The sequence below is a fragment of the Nannospalax galili genome, unplaced genomic scaffold (assembly GCF_000622305.1).
Source record: "Nannospalax galili isolate Female #2095 unplaced genomic scaffold, S.galili_v1.0 scaffold781, whole genome shotgun sequence".
In the NCBI taxonomy this organism is placed as follows: Eukaryota; Metazoa; Chordata; class Mammalia; order Rodentia; family Spalacidae; genus Nannospalax; species Nannospalax galili.
In genome coordinates, this window is record NW_008346898.1 from 2,765,839 (window position 1) to 2,792,661 (window position 26,823).

At 46.6% G+C, this 26,823-nt stretch overlaps 1 protein-coding gene across 2 annotated transcripts in view; it reads right to left on the reverse strand.

Moving 5' to 3' along the window:
• Window positions 1–2,066: 2,066 nt before the first annotated feature.
• Rgs9 (regulator of G protein signaling 9) overlaps window positions 2,067–26,823 on the reverse strand; it is a 78,758-nt gene continuing 54,001 nt past the window's right edge. Inside the window, exons 14-19 of one of the 2 annotated variants that reach the window (XM_008843206.3) lie at window positions 25,421–25,508; window positions 23,322–23,460; window positions 20,562–20,647; window positions 17,739–17,856; window positions 3,874–4,355; window positions 2,067–2,483 (exon numbers count right to left, since the gene is read on the reverse strand). In XM_008843206.3, coding sequence (XP_008841428.1) covers window positions 2,333–2,483; window positions 3,874–4,355; window positions 17,739–17,856; window positions 20,562–20,647; window positions 23,322–23,460; window positions 25,421–25,508 — 1,064 coding nt within the window. In that variant the 3' untranslated portion in view covers window positions 2,067–2,332. The remainder of the gene's footprint in view (window positions 2,484–3,873; window positions 4,356–17,738; window positions 17,857–20,561; window positions 20,648–23,321; window positions 23,461–25,420; window positions 25,509–26,823) is intronic. The other variant, XM_029568408.1, reaches the window with a different exon arrangement.

A 26,823-nucleotide genomic window follows, 5' to 3' on the forward strand; every position in this document is an offset into this window, starting at 1 on the left:
TCTCCAGCTCCACCCTGTGATGGTCAGTCTTCATTATCAACTTGATGGCACACACACACACACACACACACACAATCATTCACAGATTTTTTAAAACTTTTTTTTGAAAGAGAGGCTTAGAGGGATGGACCAGCAGTTAAGAGTGCATAGTGGACCAGAGGACCCAAGTTCAACTCTCAGCAGCCACAATGGGTGGCTCACAACTGCCTGCAACTCTAGTTCCAGGGGATCTGAAGCCCTCTTCTGGATTCTATGGGCACCTGCACTCATGTGCACATTCACAGACACACATAGACACATAATTTTAAAAAGGAAGGAAGGAAGTGTGGAGGTGCAGTAACAAGATGGCGCTGAGCAGCTGAGGTGAAGGTGGGGCCAGCTGGCCAGCTTGGCCCGCCACAAAAAGAGGAAGCAATACTGACTGGAGCCTAGCCAGTAAAGGACGTGTGATCACCTCGTGAACACTGTGTTATACTATGAGAAGAGCCTGCGTGGCATACATGACCTCTAAGCTGATTGGATGACGGCTTTCCCTCCTATGCTAATGCTTGCAGCTTTTGCCCTTAAATATTGATCAGCCTTGCCAATAAACGAGGTTCCTGCTTGAAGCGACTCCCTGCCGCGTCTGATTGTCCTCGGAGAGAAGGGCTGGCAGGCAGCGCACTTCCCCCTCCTCGACCCCCATTGCTGCGGCCTCTCGTTCCTCTGCCCAAGAGGAAGGGGTTCGGAGACCATGGCAAGGAAGGAAGGGAGGGAGGAAAGGAGGGAGGGAGGGAGGGAGGGACTAACTAATGCCCTTTATCCTTTCCCAACAAATCCTGTCTGGTGAGTATCTTGGAGAATCTGCCCTTTCAGGAGTGAGCCTTGCCCTAGCTGTTCCCCTTCCTGTGCAATGCTCACACCCTGGGGAACGCCCACCCGAGAGCTCAATTAATGAAAGCATCATGCTCAAATCATCGTAGACAGTGTGCTGGATAGCTTTGGTTTTCAACTTAGATAGAGGGAATCTCAATTGAGAGATTGCTTCATTGGATTGGCCTGTTGCCATGTTTGTGGGGCATTTTCTTGATTACTGAGTGATGTAGGAGGGCCCAGCCCACTGTGGATGGTGCCACCCTGGGCAGCTGGTCTTGTGTTGTATAAGAAAGCAGGCTGAGCACAGGCCAGAGGGACAAGTCAGTAAGCAGCATTCCTCTAAGTATGTGCTCTGGGTTCCCACCTTGAGCTCCTACCCTGACTCCCCTTGATTAACTGTTGGAAGCTGTAAGGTGAAATAAATCCTTTCCTCCCCAAGTTGGTTTTGGTCAGTGTTTTCATCACAGCAATAGAAAGCAAACTAAGTCACTACTGCGGCAGACTCTCTCAAGATAAGCCACTCTGTGAATCCACCTACAAGGGCGTTTAATGCCCATTCTCAGACCTCACCTCTTAGCACTGCTGCAATGGGGATTAAGTTTCTAACACAGGAATGTGGAGGACACATTCGAACCACAGCAACTTTCTTTCTCAAATGTCATCTTTCCAACAAGGCCCACACCAACCTTACTATTTAATAGAATGCCCCTCTTTCCAAGCTGTTCCCTCTTGATATTCCTTGTCCTGAGTCATTTTGTATTTTTATGTATTTATTGCCATCTAATCTTCCCTTAGTTACTACATTCATTCTTTATGCAAGTTCCCTGAGGCCTGAAATCTCTACACGAATATCTCAAGGATCTAAAACAATGTCTAGCACTTACTGAGTACCCAGGAAGTATTTAATGAATTAATGAAGTAATAATTCTATAATTATGTAATCAGATACATAAAGATTAGAGATACATGTGCAAACATCTGTTAGTAGCATTAAAAATGAGTTTTTCTGATGAAACAGTATATTTTAAATTTGGTCAGTGTTTTCATCACAGCAATAGAAAACTAACTAAGACAGACAGGGAGGGAACTCTTAGAAGCAACCTAGTGTCCCCATACCCTTAAAACTGAAGGCATGAGCTTAACTCACAAATAATAGGTTATGAGTATTAATAAAACCAGGCATATGCTAGATTTCCAATCCAAGAAAATCTTCCATGACCCTTTTATTGATTTTTAAGGCAGCAAGGGATGTCTTCTGGCCCACATGCCTTTCTGGCCAAGCAAGGGAAAGGGAAGGGAAGGGGGAAGGGGTGGCCATTGGGAGTCAGCCAGAGCACGCTTCCCCACGCCCCACCCCATCTGCTCTCCTATAGACCTTCAATATCACCCTAATGCACTTAGGTTTGAAAGCAAGTGTGCCCCAGGGCCCCCATCTGAAGATCCCTGCCAGGACCGTCTTCTTGGCCCAGGGCTCTGCTCAGCCTGCCTTCCCCTCGGCCAGGCTCTCCCAGGGGCAGATGACCTCCTTTTCTGTGGTCTGGTCTCCAGACTCTCCTGCCCCTGTGTCATCGGAATCCATCAGGCAGGGCCCACTGTCGGTAGGCATATCCATTTTGATCTGGAAAAAACTTCGGGCACAAAAAGAAACCAAGTGAAGAAAGCGTGGGTGAAAGGGTAATCCCTACATAGCCCCAACAGTTCTGAAGGCCAGCACACCCTCAGACCCAGAATGGCATGTACAGCCATTGGCTCTAGGGACCCCTTTAACTGGGGCTTACATTTTCCAGCTGAATTAAAGATGCTCCCAAACATGCTTTATTTTCATTTTCAGTCTTTATGGTTTTGATCAATTCAGCCTGTCCCTGAGTGTCAACATACCAGTACTTAACCCTCAACCCCTTTAAACTGCCTCTTGAGGCCACTGGGAAGAGAGCTTTGTAAAAGCCCCATGCCCACATGTGAAGGGAGACAATGGCTCTGAGCTAGAACATTCCTTCAGCAGGCCCAGCTGGGAAGAATCAATAGGCACACACTGGATCCTGACCCCTTCCTAAGGCAACGAGCTAACCTCCCCTCCTGCTTCTCCAAGCCACACAGGCAGGAAGGGGACAGCAGCCTCGGTTCTCTGCTGGCCATACACACTACACAAGGCACAGGCTACACTCCTTGGGTCTCCATGACAACCCAAGACTTCTGCCTGTCATTTTCTTCTCCAAGCCCAGGCAGGGCCAAATGTAGGAGCATGTTGATTGGTTTGAAGGTGCCTCTGACTGTCCCCTCCATGTCCCAGGTGAGATGAGGCTGAGTCTTGGTTTTATACTGACTGCTGCTCAGGTAAGCTCAAACATTCCTCTGGGTCTCTGCTCTGTACACACTGGCTGCCTCCAGGCACTTGGAGTTCTAGATGTTGGGCTTCCAGAGTCAGCCCAAGAGAGTTTAGAGGGACTACTGCACAGGTGGAGGTTGGATACTCAATTTCAGGGACCATTTCCAGAACAAGCACCCTGGAAAGGTCCTTTAGGACAGTGGACAAGTGGATGTGTGGGGGTGTGGGCAGCAGATGTTTGTGAGCACCAGGGAGGCCAGAGCACCTAGTGCAGGTGGGTAGGGGCTGGCTGGAGCCCCTGGGAACCATGCCTTGGGACCCCATCGTCTGTGGTTACTGCCACAGCCCTTTGCAAATGCAATGGATTTAGCAGACTAATATTCTTGGGTCGAGGGCACTAATATTCAAGTGAGTCGAGGGCACTGGTAGGAAAAGAAGAAGGGGAAAGACTCCTATCTCTTTGCCATCCTGGGGAGAAAGAGGAAGGATGAATGGGACTGAGTTTCTGGAGACATCCCTGTGGCTTAGAGATGTGATCAGTCTTCTTGTGGTATCTGGGCTTCACCATCCTCCTCATTACCCATCCCAGCCCCATGGCTCCAGACCACACCAGCACAGTGGAGCCACAGCTTACAGCCACAGACACAACCACACAGTTCACATGCACAGTACCAACCCTTTCTGTTCCTTACTTTGCTACTTTCTTGGGTTTCAGCCGGGGCAGCTGCTGGCCCACATCCCCCAGAGGTTGCACCTTCCCGTGTGACACAGCGGGGCATTTGGGTGAGAGCCTGGCAAAAACCGGAGAAGCCAAGCAGCCTCGTCTCAGAAACCTGCCGAGGGACAGGGCTGCCCTGGCCTTGGGAGGGGCCCTGGGCTGGTTGCACGGCCTGGGGTGCTCCACAGAGGCCTCGCAGCTTTCAGTGGGGAGGCCACAATGGGCTCCAGACCAGCTGGTTTCCCCCTTGGGCTCCAGGCCAGAGGAACTCTCCAAGGCCATTCGGATGGGAGAGGGGCAGATAGCAATGCTGGGCCGCCTGATGAAGCGACTTGGTGAGGGGAAGGGCCTCCTCGGGGAGCGACAGGATGGAGAAAAGGGACTGGAGGGAGATGGAGGCACACAGGTCCCGGTGTACACAGCCAGGTGAGGGCTGGGAGCCAAGTGCTGGCCTGGCTGTAGAGAAGGAAAGAACAGAGTTCAGGAGTGAGTCATGTGTCCCCAGCCACCTGGACCCCCAGCTCAGCTAACTCAGTCTCCTGGTGGCAACAATGCAGACCTGTTGTGGCTGCCTCCTCGAACTGCCGAGCCTCGGGGGACTGAGACCATACCCCACCTTTGTCCACTCTGACAATATTTTAGGGGTTCCAGTCTCAGGACCTGCCCAGGCTCCTCTCAGACAGGGCAGGAGAAGCTAAGAAGAAAGGTGTGGAACCCAGTGGCCTGTGGGAAAGAAACAGGTGATTCTAGAAGAGGTGATTCTCTGTCACAGCAGAGAAAAGGGAACTATCTCATCCTCTGCATCACCAGGGCCCAGGAGTTGAGAGTGAAGGGGAGGGTCTGGCACATCTTCAGCTTAAGGAACCTGAAGGACCTTTGTCCAAGCTGAGCAAGGAATTAAAGCTGGGGTTTCCACTGTGACTTTTTGTTTGCTATCACATTTCCTTTGCAGGACACAAGGGCCCATTGGCCTGGGCTGCTGGGTCCCTCCTGAAGGCCTGCTACGGTCACATGCCATATCAAAGCCCCAGGAAAGAGGTCCTAAGGGGAGATGGGTGGTATCCCAGAGATAGTTGGACTGGAAAGGAAATGACTGCAGTAAAGAATGGACCCTTTTTGAAACCATCACATGGATGTGCTGCTCAGAGGGTTCTGCCTGTCCCCCAGGCTCTGAGGCTGAAGGAAGTTCTCCAAGCCCTGTGCAGAGGGCTACTGACTTCAGAGTGAGGCCTGCTCTCAAGGTCATTCACATGGGCCAGGTCCAACCTACAGTTAGGTGTACCTGAGGATAGTTTTTGAAAGAAGAAAAAGATTGGTGGTCAAGAGGAATGGAGGGCCTCCGTTTTCACCCACTAGCTTCCTGAAATTCAAACAAGATCCCATTCTAAAACAACAACTGTTGGACTGTTGTTCTATCACCCAGATTACCACAGGCCAGTAACCAGACCAGGCCCAAGCCTGAGCCCAGGCCCAGGCCTAGGCCCACTACTTAACATTATAACAACTATTACTATTAAGATGTAGTGAGTTGGGCTTGAGATACACCTCACTTAGCAGTGCTTCCCTAGCATGTCCAATCCTCAGTACCACATAAACCAAGCTACCCGTAATTCCAGCACTTAGGAGGTAGAGGCAGAGGATCAGGAGTTCAAGGTCATCCTCAGCCACTTAGAAAGTTCAAGACCAGCTTGGGCTGCATGAGATCCCTGACTCAAAAGAAGAAGAAGGAGGAGACAGGAAGGAGGGGAGAAGGAAGAGGAAGGGAGAGGAGAAGGGAAAGTTGGGGGGAAGGGAAGAGTAGGGCTGGAAGAGAAGAGGGAAGAGAAGGAAGAAGGAAGAGGAGTGAGTACTCAGCAGCTGTGAGGCCCCAGGCTGAGCTTTGCTCACAGTCATGATGACTGCATGTCCTCCCCAGAACCACCCAGGGAGGCGGTTACTATGACCTCCATTCCATAGATGGGGAGAGCCATCTTCAGGAAGTCAAGGAAAGTTGGAAACAGGGAAGCAGCCTTCACAACTCATTGGCTCCAGAGTCTGGGTTAGTAAACACTGGCTAGATGGTGTCTCAGGTGGCATATGCCAGATCCTCTAGGGCCCTCATTGCAAATGCAAGCTCTGGCCCCACTAATCCCCAGTATGACCATCCCAGGGTATGGACTCAAAGGAAGCATGTTCTCACCACACCCTATTATTCCTGGCAACCCTTACCTTCCTAAAGAGGTTCTACTTAGGAAACATTCTGTTAAGAATCCTAATATGTGACTGAGGCTGGCCTTGAACTCCTGATCCTTCTGCCTCCATCTCCCAAGAGCTGGGATTATAGGCATGCACCACCATGCCCAGTTCATGAGGCGCTGAAGATCGAACTAAGCTTCATGAATGCTATGTAAGCATTCTACCAACTGAGCTGCATCTGTAGCCCTGCAATTGACTTTTACCAAGGGAGAGAGAGTATTTGGTGAACTTGACCTCATCACAAGAGCCCTTTATATTATAATCAAGAGGCCAAAGGCAGAAGTCAGACAGATGGGAAACACAATGGGATTCAATGAGGGAGAAATTGTTCACTGCTGGTTCGGAGGATGGATGGCCCCAGGGCAAAGACTAGAACATAGTTTCCGGGAGCTGACAGCAGCCCCCACTAATGGCCAGCAAGGAAATGGGACCGCAGTCCTATAACGAGGCCCTGAATCTTACCAACATGGAAGTGAGCCTGGAAGAAGGCTTCAAAACCTCCAGGCGGGCGCATGATCAGCCTGGCTGATCCCTTGCGTGTAAGCCCTGCACAGGGGACCTGACTGCTTTGTATGTTCTGAAGGTGTATCCTAAATTCTTATTTTGAAGTTCTCACTTCCAAGGTGGTATTAGAAGATGGGGCCTTTGGGAGATTATTACCAAAGAGATTACTGCCTTTTACACAAGACTTCAGAGAGCTAGTACAGCATCTCTATCACATGAGGACACAGTGGGAAGGCCCCATTCATGAGTTAGAAAGTAGGCCTTCAAACTCTGAAGTTGCTAGTGCCTTAACTGTGGACTTCTCAGCCTTCAGAACTGGAAAACATTCTATTGTTTATAAGCCATCTGGGTTATGTTATTTTGTTATAGTAGCCTCAAGGAACTGAAACACCAGCCACGTCTTACCTAAACAACCGTGAGCTAAAAACTGCTTCCTGATTGGGTTCATGTGTTAACACAGCAATAAAAGATTAGGACAGTGATTAAAAGAACCTCTGACTCCAGGAGTGCGTGACCCAAAAGCCCCAGCTGTCCCTACTAACAAATATTACCTGTGGGAGTTTAATGAGGTTGGCGGTCCTAGAAATTGGACCTAAAAAAGATACCTTAATGAAGAAACGGGCTTTGTCAAGAGAAAAAGGAGGTATCAAAGCGATACCTACTAAGTTCATGAATTGAATCCCACTCCTTGGGACTTGTCATAAACTCCTGCCACCATCCCACCTTACAAGTAAGAAGACAGAAGCTCATGAGATAAAGGCCCTTAACCAAGATCATAGAGTGTAAGTATCCTTTTCCCCTGCCTCCTTCTACCCTCCTACTTCCCTCCCTCTCTCTCTTTTCCCTACCTACTCCTTCCTCGATGGTCATGATCTTTCTTCACTTACCTGGCCTGAGATGGTCCCCTCTTCAGGGCAAATGGCCCCCTTACCAGTTGGTATGGGACCCTCTAAGCAAGGTAGTTTTTCTACCCGTTTCCCATAAGGAAGTCACAAAATCCCACTCTGTTCCCTCCCACAGAGGCCTGGGTTATGTCTGGAGACCTAGCCCTCCAGCCCACACCCCACCTAGCATTGGCATGAGCAGCAGAGCGGTGGCATGCAAGACACATGGCGAAGAAATGCAACAAGACACGGACAAGATAGAGCTTGGTTGGACTTGTGAGCAGTTTTATTGTGCAAGGGGACCACAGGAAGGAGCATGAAATGGAGCAGTTTCGTGAACAGAAGACACAATCACAGGGTTTTTTTACAATGGAAGGCAAAAGCAGATGGTACAGAGAGATGCCATTCAATTTTGCACCCTCAGAAATGGGCTCAGAAGCTGAAGACCTATGATCACTTGAACTCCCTTCCTGGAAGCAGGAAGGTGAGCAGAGGGCCATGTTCAGGTTCGGCATTGAAGGTACTCAGGCCCCTTTCAGTCTCTCCCCATTTCCCCTCCCCTCTTCTCCAAAATCAAACAAAGTTGGCCTCAGAGGGAAGAATCAGCTTAGGTGGCCACATTTCTCTCGCAGTCAACCCCTGAACACAATCCAGCACAAACAAGATAATCCCAGTTGGATCTCAGTCTTGCTTCAGCCATGAAGCGTGGGACCACAGAACTGCCAGTCACTACAGGGCTGCTGTCAGTCCTCTCCTAGAAGTTGCAGACAGGGGACATAGCACCTCAAATTTAGCCTTATGTTTTCTAGAGAGCTCAGAGGGTGCTGAGAAAGCAGGGAAGTAAGGTGGTTTGGAACAATAATGGTTTAAATACTCCTCAGGTAATACCTTAAACATTAAAGAATAATGGGTCACCGTACTAGACAACACTGGCAGATGGATGAAAGCATGTGTTTACCCTAAGACCATGGGAGTGTAATGATAACGATGGTGACGGTGATGATGATGGTGGTGGTGGTGGTGGTGCTGCTGCTGCTGATGATAATGATAGTGCTAATGTTGATTCTGATGGTGAGGATGATGGTAATGGTGGTAAGAGTGATGGTAATGATAGTGATGATAATGATGATACTGATGATGGGGATGTAATGGTGTTGTTTCTGATGGTGAGGATGATGGTGATAGGTGGTGATGACGATTGTGATGATAGTGATGATGATGGTGATAATGGCATTGATTCTGTGGGAAAGATGATGGTGATAACAGTGCTGATGGTGGTGATGGTGTTCATGTTGATTCTGATGGTGAGCATGATGGTGATGGTGTTGGTGATGATGATGACAGTGGTGATGGTAAAAACAATGATGGTGATGGTGATGGTGGTAGTGGCAATTAGCATTTATTGAGCATTTACGGTGTGCCAGGCATGGTTCTAAATACTTTACTCTTTATTTTTATTTTAGTTATTATTTTTATTTTATGTGTATGAGTGTATTGCCTGCATATGCGTAAGTGCACCCATGTCATGAAATGCCCACCTAGGTCAGAAGAGGGCTTTGGATTCCCCTGGAACTGGAGTTACGGAAGGTTGTTAGCCACCATGTGGGTGCTAGGATTCCAACCTGGGTCCTCTGCAAGAGCAGTCAGTGCTCTGAACCACCGAGCTATCTCTCCAGCCCTACTAAGTACTCTTATTATCTTGCTCCTGTCTCTTGCATCATAATAAGATCAATCTTTTCTTTAAAAGTTCATCAAAAAATTAAATTGAGTTTTTAATCTTTAAAAAAAGATGTCCATTTCATTTAAAAATATACTGTTTCTTACAGAAGGACTCACTGTTTTGCTAATAACACTGAGATGTTGGTACATGCATCTATAATCTGCTTGTATCTGATTATTACTAGTCATAGAGTAGAATTTCACAAAAGAAAAATTCTTTTTGTTTAGAATAAGATAGCTTAGTGTCAGATAATAAACTCTAAAATCCTGTCTAGCTGACCAAGGAGGATCATGGAAAATCTCTTTTTCAGCTTCTCTCATTTTTAAATGTATAGAAGGTTCTAGATAAAGAAATGAGGTACTTCTTTCCCCTCTGGCTTGACAACCTTTCTACTCACTTCTCTTTGATGCAACATCTCACCTTCATCGTGTACCACAAAGATTGTCAAGAACATTCCCTGTTGCAGTCACACTGCCCTTCCTGAGCCACACTCCCACCAAAAGCCTCACGTTCTTTCCTTAGTTAGCTTTAACTGTCAACTTGACACCGTCTTGAGTCATCTGAGAGAAGCCTCAATTGAAGAATTTTCTGAATCAGGCTGGCCTGCGGGCACATCTGTGGGGGATTGTCTTGATTGTTAATTGATATAGGAGGGCCTAGTCCAGTGTGGAGAGGGCTGCTTCCTGGACCCATGGTCCTGGGCTGTATAAGAAAACTAGCTAAGCATGAGCCTAAGTGAACCAGCAAGCAGCATCCTCCATGGTTTCTGCTTCAGGTCCTGGCTTGGATTCCCTCAGTGATGGAGTGTGACCTAGAAGTATAAGCCAAACAAATCCTTCCCTTCCCCGATTGACTTTTGGTTATTGTGTTTTATCATAGCATAAGAATGAGACTTCTCTCATTCCACTTCTCTCCTTCCACTTCAAAGCCCCTCAGAGCTGCATCATCAGACAGTGAACTACTCCCCACCAAGACCAAGCGAGACTTTGGTCAGACCCCCTTCCACTTTGTGGGCCTGTCTCATTGCATGTACTCCTTTCCTTGCACCCTTATGACCCTAAGTATTGTCCCCTCCCTCAGCAAACATACACACTTCACCCTGCCTTTTAAAAAAGTCACTCGGAGCCAGAGACATGGTTCAGCACGCTTAAGAGCACTGGCTGCTCTTGTGGAGGACCCAGGCTCCATTTACAGCACCCACATGGCGGCTAACAACTGTCTGTAACTCTAGTTCCAGGGGAATCCGAAGCCCTCTTCTGACCTTTGCAGGCATTGCATTCATATACATAAAATAAAAATAATAAAGGAAATAAAGAAAAAAAACCCAAAAATATTATTTCTCAATCTTCCGTCTTCTAGGTCACCACTGTAGCCCTCACCTTCATCCCAAACTTTTTGAAGTAGTAATCTCCACTCCTGCCCTCTTTACCTCCAACAGACTTTCCTTTAATCCCTATAACCTGGCTCTGTGCCAGGCATGGTGGTCCAGGCCTTTAATCCCAGCACTCAGAGGCAGAGGCAGGTGAATCTTTGTGAGACCAAAACCAGTCTAGTCTACATAATGAGTTCCAGGTCAGTTATGGCTACAAGGAGACCGTCTCAAAAAGACCAAAAATAAACAAACAAAAAGCAAACCACCTTCTGCTTGTCTCTCTTCCACTGAAGTCAACCCTCTCAAATGTCCCCTATGATCTCCTGGTTGCTAAGTCCATGGTCCTCTTCCAATCTTCAGCATACACATGTCCTTAATGAGTCAATAAAGATGATGGGCAAGTCCTGTGGGAAGTCCAACCTCCCCACGACTTCTTATGATAAAAGTCCACTTGGTATTCCCATGGAGTCCAGAGACCAGGAGGCCCCTCACCTTATGGCTGTGCTGCAGAGGTCGGTTCTAAGCTCACGGTACAGCAAGAGCTAGAGGAAAACCCAGTGCTCTCCACTGGCCAGAACTGGTCATATGACCCCATCTAACCAAAGAGGTGGCTGAAAAGAGGGGCACACGGATTGTTTATTATTGTGCTTCCCCGCAAAGTTGCACTGTCCTGTTGCGCACTCACTGGATCTTCTCGGCTCCCCCAAGACACATCCTAACAGCTCTCACTCCATCCTTAGCTATTTCTTCTCTTGACCTTCAACAAGGCTGGATTCCTAAGGCATGCTAATACATATTGTAACGTCAGCACTGGGGCTGAGGCTGGGCCATCCTAAAGTCAAGGCCAGCCTGGGCTACATTGTGAGACCCTGTTTAAAACTTTTTTAAAATTAAAGTTTTGACCTCCTGCAAGATTTGCTCCCAGTCTTCTCTACCTGTTTACCCTCTCTCCTTAGCCTCTCATTCACTCTCAGGTATCCATAATAACTTCTGGGAAAACGAATCCATCTGAAACTACTCCTCTTCCAAGATTCAGAATCAGTCAAATTAGCTTCTTGCCTTTTTTCCCCTCTCTCTCCAGAGCCCTTTTTGCTATCTACTGTCTCTCCCTCTCCACTGAAACGTAATTTCAGTGAAATTAGACTTGACAGGTTTTGGGGTTTTGTTTTTGTTTGAGGGGGGGGGGATTTTTTTGTTTTTTTGGCTCTGCATCCTTCATACCTAATGAGGGGCAGTTTAGAAATCTTTCTCTTTCCAGAAGCACATTTTCAGCTTCCCGTTGGGACCTGAGGGTGAGGGGACAACCTAGGTCCAAAAGGACTTGAATGCTTCATTTCATGCCATGATAGAATTTTAAAACCTTTCTTTCTTTTTGCTTAGTAGTTATCAGAACTCTCAGCATACAAAATCAGTGTTTTAAGAAATGTAAATCTTGGTGCTGGAGAGATGACTCGGCAGTTAACAACACTTGCTACTCGTGAAGAGGACTGGAGTTTGATTCCCAGCACCCGTGTCAAGTGGTTCACAGTGGCCTATAACTCCAGGGGATCCAACACCCTCTTCTGGCCTCAGAAAGGCACATGAATACACACTGTACACACACACACACACACACACACACACACACACACACATAATTATTTTTAAATTAATTAAGAGCTGTGTGTGATGGTACATGCCTTTAATCCCAGCACTCAGGAGGCAGAGGTAGGAAGATCTCTGAGACAGAGGTCAGCCTAGTCTACAAAGTGAATTCCAAGCCATTTAGGGCTACAGGGAGACCCTGTCTCAAAACAAAACAAAATAATAAAATAAAAAATAAATATATATTGTAATCTTCAGTTGCGATAACCCAGTCAACCAAGGTGCATGGTACTTAGCTCTCCTTTTAAAATTTGGTTGTATTCATCTTTTTAGAAGCTCAATCATATGGTATTATAATCTTATAAGTTGCCCCAAATCTTTCCTGGAAGAAAGGAGACTCCATAAGCCACAATTCTCTGCCTTCCATCTATCCATCTAGAAAATTTTATTCTAGTCAATCTCTTTTTTTTTTTTGAGACAGGGTCTCATGTAGCCCAGGCTATCTTTGAACTTGCCATGTAGCCAAAGATGACCTTGAACTGGTCCTCCTGCCACCAAGGATAAGCTATGTGGTATTGGTGATCAAACCCAAGGCTTCAGATGCACTAGACAAGCACTCTAGCTACTGAACCACATCCCCTATGAAATCTTTGCGATACAGTTTCCTTGATGGCTCCAGATAGAATCAATCACTTCCTCCCTGACATGATCCTCCCTTCTGTTTGTAACACTATGAGCATTCTGGTATCTCCTGTCTGTGAATTACACCATGTGTTTGCCACTTAAAGTTCCTTTAAGACCCAGTAGCCTCATCTGTTTGAGACAAAGGATCTCAGTAGATACGAACTACATCAGCAGTGTTCGCATTTCCACCTAGGACTACACATCTTTCCTGGTACCTCCCTAACCATTACCCACAACTCCTTTTCATAGTCCACAACTTTCTTTAACATTACCCCTATCTTTAGGGGCTCAAAGTTTCTGGGTCTTCTCCCCCCATCACCCTGTTCTGATAAGACCCTATCCCCTCTACTTCCAATGTGTTTCTTCTTCTTTCTGAGTCCAACACCACCTTCCTAATGCAGACATTCCTTTTATGGGGATCAGAGTACCAACTTCTCAATCCATTTTCTGTCCTCAACTCAGCTAGTTTGCTGAAATCCATCAAACACAGAGAGTACTACCTGCATGCCAGTCCAGTGGACAAGCTGACCCAGACATGGGCCCTTCTTTTTGTATAGCCCAATGGAGGAAGGAGAAGGAACACATACTATACATAGACTTAGTGTTTTAATACAGTGTAGACAGAGGCATGGGCAGGGTACAAGGATAGCCAGAAAGGGGTTGTCTCAACCAGCTAGGGGTGAATTAGGGTGTGGTAACTAAGATTACTATACTGCCAGGACCCTCTTCCTAACACCCAGTGTTAGTCTGAAGACCAAGGCTCTTTTGCAGCTTATGACCTTCCATGATCACCTTCAATGAGTTCTTCCAGATTTGCTTCATGGATTGTGTGCCCTGTGCCCCAAATAGTCATGCGAGCAAATGTACATCACATGAACGGCCCATTCAGGGGCTGCTGGCTAAGTGACAAGGCTAGATGTGTCTGCCTATGTGAGGCAACATTTTCTAACCCCACAAGCACTGTCTGAGACAGTGACAGCCCTGCCTGGGCTCCACTCATATAACCTTTAGTATCCACTCCCCAGTCTCTATCTGAGGACAACTTGTTCTCCCAGACTACCACAGACATGTCTCCTCCTCAAAGCTTCTCTTGATCTCTTAGGCCAAACAGTTCTCTCCCAACCCCAGGCTCTTCTCACATGGTGCATATGGCCCAGGTCCTACCCCACTCTGCCTTGAGTTATAACCATCTGCACCCATGCACCTTTATCAGTCTTGAAGAGGCTGCCTTGTCCATTTCTGTAGCCCCTGTAGCTCCTCTATTGATTCGTACAAAATTCAACCTTTAAAATTCATGTGTAAAACATAACTGCTGCCAGTCAGAGCCAAGCCGCTTGCCCTGTACCTTCCTTTGAGTAGATGTTGAGACCCTTATTCATTCATCCACTGAACAGAGAACGCTTACCTACTGTTGATACACCTGTGACTCTCACTGATCGTGGGATCCTGTGCCTCTCCCATGAGTCGATTTCCATCTATGTGGGAGAGAATCTAGCATGTGCTTGACACCACACACTGTTACTTTTGGAGAATGAGAGTCATGAGGGACACAAATGGGGGAAGTGGAGTGACAGATGGATGGGCCAAAGAGGAACAGGACCTAGTCAGTGTCCTGAAGAATTAACAACGACTTCAACACTTCCACCACTCTGTCCTCTGTGTTGCTGGGTACATAATGGCAGCTCGCCTGGTGTAAATAGCAGGGTCAACAAACATTCTCTGGTTTCCTGCTTCTCAATCTTTCCCACTAAAGCAGGCAAACAGCAGGAGAGCTGGGTAAACATGGGCCCCAGGCATTTGGGGAGGTAGACTGTAAACCTACACAGCCAAGCATGAAATGCCTTTGATGTCTCAAACTTCAGCCTTAAAAATTCATGCACATTTTGCATTCTATTTCATAATATATTTATGGTTGTTTTAAATTAAAAATTTTTTAATTACCTAAATTTTCTCCTATTTTAAATATTCAAGAAAAATCAAGATCCTAATTCTGTTCCCTTGAAATACACAATATATGAGAATAAATCTTCTGACAATTCCTCTTTTCACAAATGAGTAAGAAACAGGGTTGTGACTTGCTCAAGACCACGTGGCTAGTGTTAAAGCTGGGACCAGGGCTCAGGAGGCTTCTCTGAATCCAGAGCTCTTCTCACTCACCCATCCATCCACCCATCCATCCATCCATCTGTCCATCCATCTATCCATTCATTCATCTAGCCATTCATCTATCTATCCATTCATCCATCTATCCATCTATCCATCTATCTATCCACTCATCCATCCATCCATCTATGCATCCATCTATGCATCCATCTATCCATCCATTCATCCATCCATGCATACATCTATCCATCTGTCCTTACATCCATTCATCCATCCATCCATCTATCCATCCATTCATCCATCCATGCATACATCTATCCATCTGTCCTTACATCCATTCATCCATCCATCCATCTATCCATCCATTCATCCATCCATGCATACATCTATCCATCTGTCCTTACATCCATTCATCCATCCATCCATCTATCCATCCATCCATCTATCCATTCATCCATCTATCCATCCATCTATCCATTCATCCATCCATTCATCCATCAATCTATTCATCCATTCATTCACTCATTCATTTGTTCATTCATCCATCTATGTAGCATACATGTGCAGGAATTACTAGGTTTTAGGCATTAGACGCTAAGTAAAGAGACTGATTTGGTCTCTCTCCTTCTGCCAATCTGTTTATAATAGTCCATTAACTGAGACTTCTGTTAGGGGTGTCTTCCAGAGCTTGGGGACTCTAACATTCTTGGAAAGAAAAATGAACAAAGCACAACCGTTGGCGCCATCTCAGGGTGACTCATGAAGCTTCCCTCACAGTTCCCCTTTCCATAGGACACTCTCTGCTTGGCCCACATCCTGTGACACTTCTTTCTCATCCTCTGTTTCTCTGTCACTTCTTCAAAGAGGCATAATCTACATGAAACCCGCTTTCCTTATCACAATATCATACCCATTTCCTTTATCTCATATTCATATTTATAACAAGTTTTATCATATATTTGTTTGTGTTACCAGTTACAATCATGACCTGTACCTTTCCCTGCATCCATGTATTTTGCAAAAATACTTTGATATATTGTTACCAAAAAGAATAGAATCTATTTCCCTACTGCTTTTCTTCGAGACAGGGTCTCATGCAGCCCAAGCTACCCTTGGAATTGCTATATACTCAAGGAGAACCTTGAACTCCTGATCCTCTTGCCTCCATCTCCTAAGTGCTAGGATTACAGGCTTATGTCATCAGATCTGGTGTTATATATTGCTGAGGATCAAACCCAAGGCTTCATGCATGCTACATAAATATTCTCCCCACTGAGCTACATCCCCAGTCCTAGTTCCCAACTCCTTGACTCTAGGAAGGCTTGTGACTATCTCAGGCCAATGCTATGAGGTAGAAGAGCTCATGGGAGGTCTTATGCATTTCTACCTTCTCCATTAGACTTCTGCCATCAGCACAGGACCATGCCTAGGCCAGGCTGCTGTAAGATAAGAGGCACATGAGGCTGAGAAGACCCATCCCATTCATCCCAGATGAGGCCTTTGTGGACCAATCCCCAGACAGAGAAGAGACCCAAGCCAAGAACCAGAGATTTATAGGGATGACCTCGTAAGCATGAATAAGTGTCTGCTGCTGGGTGCCTCTCTAGTTTGTGCTGAGTGCTGTGCAACCACAGGTCCCTGATAGCATCATTACTTCTGTCAGTCCTAGACTACAGGTTCTATAAGGGAAGAATAATATTGTTTTTGTTCACCAATGCCTTGCACACAGTAGGTACCAAATAAATGTACAGAATGTGTGAGTGTTCCTACTCTAGAAGGCTTATCCTTGCACATTTCTTTATCCTCTCTTTTGCATATGGGTGTGCAGAGGTTGCTTATCTTCAAGACTAACATTTGAGGCCTCAGAGTCGAGGTTTGGGTTGTCCTCTCCCTCTGCCCCTGAGCACTGAGATAGCCTAGTCCATGTCTGTAGAGGAGGGTGGTGCTAACAGCTAGAAGACACTGTAAAAAGGACACCTGACATCCACCATCCTTCCTCCTCAATGCAAGTATCAGTGCCTTTGTTCTTTAGCCAAAAAGTTACCCCTCAGAGAGCCATTCCTCCTGGCCCTCTCTACTGTAAGTTTTTCATCCTCCAAGTTCTTAACCAGACATTATATGCAAGGGGATAGGAAGATAGACAGAAAAGAGGTCATTATAGCTAAGAATCAACTCAGTGGGAAAAGTACCCTAACAACGCCTTTTCAGCAGGTACAGCAGAGAGAGACTAGGGAAGTGCTTTCATGGAGGACCTTGGAACAAGCCCTGTGGAGGGATGTTGGATTATTTTAGAAGTGGAATCTGCATAGAGAGGTGGGCTGAGAAGCTTCATAAGGCTATTTTAAACAAACATCCCTGAAAGTAGTTCACCTTGGGGGTGGAAGGATGGCTTCTCGGGAATTTCCCAAAGGTAGTGACAACACACTACAGCCTGTTTTCCCCATGGTTCTCTCTATAAGATCTCCCTAAAGCAATACAAGTGGATCCTCCACTAAGTCAGCCAATAACCCTTCACCATTGTCAACGCTGCCCCTTAGTGAGCGAGCTCATGTGGCTCTAGGACTGGGAAGTCTACTGGGAAACCTCTTGACCCTACTGTTCCACTAATGGAGAATGGGATCTTCTAGATGTTGGTCCTATTTTCTTGGTTAGCCTCTCCCAAATGCATACACCTCCCACCCAGAATCAGAAATTCATTTAGGAGGAGGCAGCTCCCTTCTGAGTTGGCTCCTACGGTCCAGCCTGCTCATGACCTGGGTGATGTCCACCGTGTTGGCAGCTTCACGAGCTTTGGCTTCTTCTTCAAGCTGCCTCAAGACAACGGGGCTCGGGCTAGAACGCAGGTGACGCCGCATAAACGGGAGGGTAGAGCTGCAAGGAAGCACAGATTGATGGTTGGTGGAAACCACGCTGTTTGCTCAGTGACACTGTCATGCCTGTGGGAGTTGGGCTTAGAAGGTCAGAATCTGGATTTCTTCCCTTATTTTCCCAGAGAACTTCAAGCAGGGCCTCAGAACCACGTCCAGCCTTAGCTCTTTTCTGCCTGCTTGGACAGAGTGAATACCAGATTTCAGGTGAGGCACAAGGAAGACTCTTTGGATGATGATGATAACAAACACAACTTCTACAGTGTTTAGAAATCAAGTTGTTATCTTAATACTCTGCAAGAACTTCAAAGAAAAGGGAACTGGGGGTTTGGGCTATGGGAGCTCAAGAGCTTGGAATCTCAGGAGCAAGTCAACAGTCAGAGCATGTTTTCAAAAGTCAAGGTACAGGGGTGTGGAGATAGCTCCCTTGCAAGCATAAAGACCCAAGCTCTATCACCAGAACCCACATAAAAAAGCCAGTGTGGTGATGCATGATTGTAATCCCAGAGCTGGGTAGACAGAGACAGATAGATCCTTGGAGCTCACTAGTTATCCAGTCTCATACATTTGGTGAATTCGAGATCAATTAGAAACCCTGACTCAAAAAAAAAAAAATGTGGGGATTGGAGAGATGGCTCAGAGCACTGACTGCTCTTGCAAAGGACCTGGGTTCAGTTCCCAGCACTCACATGGTGGCTAACAACCATCTGTAACTCCAGTTCCAGGGGAATTCGATGGCCATCTTTTGATCTCCGCAGGTGTTGCACAACACAAGTGCGCTTACATATGTGCAGGCAGAACACTCATACAAATAAAATAAAAATAATAAATATATATTTTAATGTAGGTGGTCACCTGAGGAACAATAACTAACGTTGTCTTCTGGCCTCCACATGCAAGCAAATATACATGTGCACTCACCAGTGCACACACAGGAAAATACACACCCACCAGAGAGGAGGGGGGAGAGACTGGGAAGGAAAGAGCTGAGTCATCCAAAAGAGCCCAGCCCTAAGGAAAGGGCCTTCAGAGGAGAGGTGTGCTGGTGGTACCCAGCCCATGTACCATATCTCAGGATGAAGCTTCTTCCAAAGTCAAGCATGGATTCCTGGGACCAAACTCTCTACCACGTTCTAGGAGCCAAGACCAGGTTTGAGGAGCTTGAGGGATGCAGGAAGGTGAGTAGCTGAGACACCTGTCTCAAGGGCCCATGTGGGCTTTGGAAGAAAGCATTTCAGCAGGCTAAAGATTCAGAGTCTACCCCAAATTTCTGACCTATGTGAGCCTCTAGAGCTCGTGTTTCTACACTAGAGAGACAGAAGCTCCCTACCAAAAAGTAATTCAGACACTGGGTGTCTCACAGGCTCTCACCAAGGGGAGGTATGCACCTTAGGTTTTAGTAACTTTTTAATTCCTGTGAGTTGTGAAACAGATTCATACCCACTGCAATCCCCACCTGAATCAAGTCAAACTTGATACTATACAAGCTTTTGCAGGTGGTTCTCACTTATAACCAGGACCACAGAATCCAGAGACTGAAATGCCCCTTGCCAAAGCCAAGTTCTCCAGCAGGAGTCTTTATCACCCAAGGCACTTGACACCCCAACTGTGCCCAAGAAGAACCCCAGCTGAATCCCCATGTCTGCCCCCAACTTATAAAACATTAGGACAGATACATGAGACACCCAACCTCCCATGCCCACTCCTGTTTGGCAGAACTTCTGGACCTATTACAGCCCTTTCTTGTGGCTTAATGGAGAAGTTTTCAAGTTCCTGGGGACACTGCACTCCCTTACTCTGTAAACCTAGAACATACTACAAAGGCCTCCTTTCTCTCCTGCTCATAACAGGGTCATTATCCTCAAGAAGGAGACCAAGTTAGAATATTCTTTCTTAAGTGCCTTTGATAAAGACTCTGGTTCACTCCCCACTCCTGCCCCTTTTGAATTGACTGAAACAGCTGGAAAGAGGCCCAGCATGGACTGAACAAACAGGAACATTTATTAGCCATGGGGGATGGGGGATAGGACCCATGGATGACTATTTTGCAAAACCTCTGCCAGAGTTCCACGACTTTGTTCAAGCTGTTACTCTTTTAAATGTTCAATCCCTCTAGAGTCTCTCCCGCCCCGAGGAGTTCAGTTTGCTCCTTGGAACATGATGTCATCCGTTACCCCAAGTGTCTCATCTATAAAATGAGGTGATGGACACTGCCAACAAAGAGTTAATGGACTTCTAAAAAGTAGTCCCCAAGGCAGCAGGGATGCATGGGGTATTACTGTTCACTTCCCTTAACCATTTAGCATTTTCTCTTGGGGTGTAATTTCCCATTCTCCCTCAGTTGGAACAACAGAGATATGAAGGTGCACCTAAGTTAATTCCCATTCATCCATTTGGAGGTGGAGAAGTGGAGCATTTTTTTTAATGAGATATTTCCATTTGCAGTATTCATAATTATGGGTCTGATAATCAGAACCCTTAGAACCAGAATTAAGGAAACAAAACGTACTGGAGGCACTTACTTAGGGAACCTTACTAGAGTGATCTCGGGACATTATAAAGCAAGCAAGGCATTCATGCACTGTGCAGTTCTTCCCAGTCCTTATTATCACCAAGCAAATATCTCGATGGTAGCCATTTGGCTGGAAGAGGCCCTCATGCCTCTCAAGTGAACAGCAGGCAGCCAGCAATTACAGAAGCCCCACTTGCCTTCTCTTGGTGGTTTCCTGTGGCTCAATAGCTTTGGCCAGCATTTCTTTATAGATTGGAGATTTTAAATAGCGAGCATAAGAGTCCTGGTGGGAACAAGAGGCAAACAGTGGTGATGAGAGGGGGAAAGGATGTATCAGACCAGCCACTTTCAATCCCGTCTTTCCAGGTAGAACCAAAAAGTTAAGGGAATCTGCTTCCTTGAGTGGGAGGTGTTTAGGGAGGTGTCGAGGGAGCGGTTCTCAGGGATGGGCCCCAGAATGAGCAGATCAAGTTCTCCCAGAATACTCAGCAATGCACATTCTAGGGCCCACCCCAGCCCTACCTAATCATGAACTCCAAGGGCAGAGCAACCGCCCTGAATCTTTATACCACAATTCATAACCCCCTACACTAAAATCCTCCTTGGAGTTGTGAGCCACAACTAATATGGGATAAAGCCAACCACAGCAACCCAAGTGAGATCAGCCTCAGAAAATTATTAGATTCTAAAGACTAGGTGCCAATATCAATAAATATTAGAAATAAGATGAATCTTAGAGTAGTAATAATAAAGCCACAAGTCATGTTGAACTTGTCACTACAGCGACACAGAATCCATAAGCATATGCATTATTCTTTCAGCAAATTACCCGTGCCTCTTCCCTGTCCTGGCTAGTGGCTGGTTTCCCTAGGTAGCTCTTGAAAGGCTATATGTAAACTATAATAAACTATATTTGTGTGTGTGTGTGTGTGTGTGTGTGTGTGGTGTGTATACATGTGGGGGGGTGCGTTTCCATGCATGATCATGTGAGGTCAGAGGTCAATGAGTGTCTCCCTCAGCCAGTCCCCATCTTAGTTTTGAGAGAAGGTCTCTCACTGAACCTGGAGCTTGCCATTTTGACTGGATTGCCTGGCCAGCAAGCCTCTGGGATCATCCTGTCCGTCTCTCAGTGCTGGGATTACAAGCTTATGCCACCACACCCAGCTTTTTAATAGTGCTAGGGATCTAAACTCAGGTCTTCATGCTTGCACAGCAAATGCTTTGCCCGAGGAGCCATCTCCACATCCTCTGAAAATGATATTTTAAAGAGTCAAAGGACTTTTTAAAACATTTTAAGGAGGACCCTTAAGGAGAAACCCTACTGTAGATCTTTGAATAAGAAAAACATAGAGAAACCCACTAATGGGAAAAAGAGTGGAAAATGGCTAAGATAGCTTGCTAAAAGTTCTAGAGGATCACATGATCTTAAAGAAAATATGTAACTTTATAGTACAGAAAGAATAAATAGGAAAAAAGAAGTAATGAACATATCCCAATCTTTTTAAAAAAATATTCTATTCATTATTTTTTATGTGTATAAGTGTATTGCCTGCATGTGTGTAAGTGAACCCATGTCCTACAGTGCCCATCAAGGTCAGAAGAGGGTGTTGGATCCCCTGGAACTGGACTTAGGAATGGTTCTTAGCCATCATGTAGGTGCTGGGAATAGAGCCCGGGGTCCTCTGTAAGAGTAGCTAGTGCTCTTAACCACTGAGCCATCTCTCTAGCCCCATATTTACCATTCTTACCAACTTACATCATATAGCAAAGTTGCTGGAGCACTCTGCCATAAATAATTACCACAATGAGGTGTCAAAGGACTAGAAGAAAGCCGTCTTAGCATTTCTTGAATTCCTTGAGGCTAGGGAGATGGCTCAGTGGGTAAAGGTGCTTGCTGCCATACCAAGTTCCCTCATGATGGAAAGAGACAACCGACTCCAGAAAGCTGTCCTCTGACCTGCATCCTTGTGCCATAGCACATGTGACTAAATACACAAAAAGAAAAATTTGTGTGTTTAGTCGCATGTGCTATGGCACAAGAATGAGAGATGGCTCACTGGTTAAGAGCACTGGCTGCTCTTGCAGAGGGCCTAGGTTTAGTTCTCAGTACCCATATGGTAGCTAAAAATGTTCTCCAATTCTAAGGGATCTGACAACTTGTTCTGGCCTTCGTGGGCATTGACTGCACAGGTTCACTTATATACATGCAGGCAAAACACCTATACACATAAAATAAAAATAAATAATAAATACAAGTTCTTCCTGTAAGTAGGTAAATGTAAAGTTTGAAAAAGAGAACGTCTTAAGAAAGCAATTTTCTCCCAGGCTCTCTTTATTTCATTCTTACTTATCCTTTTGATGTTCTTACCATGTTCCCAGTTCACTGATCATCCAGAAGGCTATCTGAATTCTCACAGGGTTTTGCTGCAATCACACCGAATTTGTCTCCTTAGACACTAAATCATCTATGGTTATGTTTGCCCAGGACCATGAGCACTGTGACCCCTCATAGCAGAGACCCAGAGCTCAGCCTCAGGATTTTACAGAGAAGGAGCTGGAACCTCATCTCCATCACTACTGAGACCTCTGGAGGAAACAGGCCTAACACGGGATGTTCGTGAGAACAAAATGCAACACTCTACACAGAGACTGCATCTCACAAGCCTTCAATAAATGACAGTCATTACTTAGTACTGCCTGTGTCATCTCCGCAGAGCCAGGAGCCCAGAAGATGCAAACAGCTTCCACGGGTCCCCTCCAAGGTCAGAAGGCCTGGGGGCTGAAGGAGGGTCTAGCCCAGAGGACAAGGAGAGAAGACAGAGTGGGTTGTTGTGTATCACTCTACCAGCAAAGCAGTATCCACATGTCATCCCCTTTCCCCATAGCTAAGGAACTTCCCAGGCAGCTGGGGAGAGGGCTGTCTGGCCCCTGAGCATCTTTGGCACAGACCCACTTACCTTCTTCATGAGCATGTAAATGTGTGTCTGTGCTGCGTCCAGCACATAGCGGTGGGGGTGTCTCAGCCCCTTTACTGTGATATCCATGGTTTTGCCATCTATGTTGATCCACCGCCTCGCGCCTGGTGCCAGGAACAGCCTGGAGAAGGAGGAAAATGTCAATTAAAGCAGCTAAATCAAGTGCACAGGAGATGCGGGGAGGAGAACACATGACAGGCCCAGGTTGATTTGGAGACCCTGAAGGGTCTGAGCTTTGAAGAGGTTGGTAAACAACTTTCCCTAAAAGCAAGAACATGACCTTGACAGTCTTGGGAATGGAGTGTTCAACCTTGATGTTCCAGCTCTAGGAGAGAGAAGTGGGTGGGGTGGATCCAAGTGGATGAGGCCTTTGCAATGAGGGTGAAGAATTCACCTCCCAGAGACTGGAGAGATGGCTTAGTAGTTAAGAGCATTTGTTCTTGCAAGGGACTGGAGTTCAGTTCCCAGGACCTATGTCAGATGGCTCATAACCGCCCATCATTCCAGCTCCAGGGAATCCAACACCCTCTTCTGGACTCCACAGGCATTACACTCACATGCAACATATACATATAATTTAAAATAAAGTTTTTTTTAAAACAAATTCACCTCCGTCTTAACCCTCCTCCTCCTTACCTGTCCTTATTCCATGGCCAACCTGAAACCAGGCAAAGACACTTCCGAATTGGTATTCTGGGAACCTCTGCTTTCTTTGCCTAGTCTAGATGAGTGTGGTGATGAATCTCTAATGCTGAGTAGTGAGGGAGGTGAGCCTTAATTCTAGCACCCAACGTATGTCTACCTCAGCTTCTAGGCCAGTGACCTCTAAGTTGGCTGCACAGAGTCCTGTGGCTCTAGCGAGAAGCACAGGGCATTCTCCTAAGACTTCCAGTTCTGAGTTGCTACAGGTTAGAAACACTCTCATGGTGTCCCCCACCCCACCTCACTCCTAAGATGTATGCTCAAAATTTGGAATTCAAATTAATATTTTCCTAAGTACGCCTGGGAGGTGGGAGCTGATGGATCCCTGAGACCCCAGGTCTCCTTGCATCAGACTTTCGTTGGAGCTGTGCAGGTATCATGAATAAGGCAAGTGCCTGCTGTTCTAGGGAAGGCTGCCATGAGCCCCCATCGCAGCCCCATGTCACTTCCCTCAGGGCCCATCTCTCTAGGTGAGAATGGCGAATCGGAAGGCACAGGAGCCTTTGAGGTCTCAGCTCTTCCCTGAAATGTTGTTCATTCCTCTCTGAAAACTTAGATGGTCCAGACTCAGTGAGAACAACAGTGAGGGAACAAAGGCTGGGTCCTTGGGGGAAAGGGGAGGGCTAGCCTGCTGCCTAAGGCTCAGCAGCCAAGGCTGGGGCTTCCAAGGGCTGGTTCCCACTCCATTGGGTGTGGCCTGGAGAACCATAGCATGGCATGGGAGTAGGAACTAAAAACTCTGGCGCCTCAGAGTCCTAGACTGGTGGGACTATTAGTGAAGTGACCACAGCAGGACAAGGACAACACAGGCGGAGGGAGGAGGGCAGGACTGTAGTTCTCCACAACCTCCCCTCCACTCCCTGCCTTGGGTCTGCTATGTGAACCACCCTTACTTCTGGGGTGATTTGGAAGAAGGGCAGGCTAGAGTCATGGAGTGGAAAATAAGAGATTTGTCCACACTGTGTTTACTGTCCCCGACACATGGGCGAACCCATTGTCTCTAAGATAGCTTGTATCCTACAAGTAGATTCTCCTCCTCTTCTTCCTCCTTCTTCCTCTCTCCCTCCCCTCATCCTTCCCCCTCTCTCTCCCTCTCCCCTTTCCTTCTCCCCCTCCCCCTCGCTCTCACACGACCTAGGGAAGTTTAGACAAACAATTTTGCACTGTGATTCAGGGCAGTTTGTTTTTTGTAACCCCATGGGAGTAGGAGAATCCCAGCATCCATCACACTTGGCTATTTTCAGAGGAACCCCTAAACCTCCTAAAAACGCAGGACAGGTCAGTGACTGGCTCTGGCCAGAGCCCAGCCAGCCACCAGGGTGTGGGACCTCCCCATTCCGTCCCCACCCCATTTTCCCCTAGATTTGGCCAGTCCTCACTTGTAAATCTCCTCTGCTTTCTCCTTGACCTTGGACTGATCCCCATACTTCAGGTCTTCACAGGCTTCCCAGAATCCCAGGTTTTCCCCTGCGAAGGGAAGAGGGGATCAAACCAATGAAAGCCAGGCGGAAAACAAGATAGGAAAGAGACTAAGCAACAGGTCAGATGGGATCAACTTGCTGGGGCACCTGGTGAACGTCTTCCCCGCAAGACAGGCCACTGAGCAGTGAGATTTCGAACTACTAGATGCTGCTTGAGAGGAACCACATCTCACTTCCGGGATGTGGGACAGCAGCTGAGACAGCAATGGCTCAACCTATGAGTGTCTTTGATTGGCTCACACTACGCTTGGAGTGTTATTACATTCACAGACTGAGTGCTAGTCTGTCCTCCAACAATACAGGTTAGATCTCATAATAATGCACCCCTCAGACTGTCATATTTTTTAAATCAATATTGATTGATTGATTGATTGATTGATTGATTGACTGCTTAGTGGCTACACACCTCAGTGCACCTGACACCTGTGAAGGTTAAAGGACAATTTCCAGGAGTCAGTTCTCGCCTTCCACCATGTGGTTCTGGGATTTGAACTCAGGTCATCAGATTTGACAGCAAGTCTTTACCCACTGAGCCGAGAATTTGCCTGTAGCAAATATTTCCTGAAGGAGTTCACACGGGATGACTCATAAGCATGGATGACTCCATTCTAGTCTTCCTACACTGCTTGGGTCCCATGACTCATGAGTTCTGACTGTTCTGACCATGCGTAGGGACCCCCCGCCTTCCCAGGGTATCTTCCAGCCCAAAAGCCCTCAAGAATCTTTGCATCACTCGAGACAAATTCTCAGAGAACACTTAGCTACCAGGGGCACTGAATGTCACAAGAGCCATCGGGTCTCTGCACCTCCAGACTGAGAAAGAAAAGTCAGACCTCCAAAATCCTTAATCTCTTCCCAGTTTTTATTCTTTTCCTGGTGGTTCACAGCACTCAGAAACACTGAGAATGAGTTGGTACTGTGATCCCAGGTGGCAGCGTTTGACTTCGAAAATAAAGATGATCTCACCAATAGGAAAGCAAGAGCGTGCGTGCGTGTGTGTGTGTGTGTGTGTGTGTGTGTGTGTGATGTGTGCACACCATGGTGCAGTTAAATACACAAGAGCACCCCTTCTCTGCCTCCACGGTATTTTTTGAAAGCCCCCAGCTATTTCAGACAGGAAAAGGCTGCACAATTTTACACTAACTCGCATTTGCTCCACAACTACAGAGATGGGTATTCTTTGAACAAAGATCACAGGCTAGAGATTTTCTTTACTGACAATTGATCTGACATCAAGGGCAGAGTAGACCATCTTGCCTACAAAAAAAAAAAAAAAAAAAAAAAAAAAAAAAAAAAAAAAA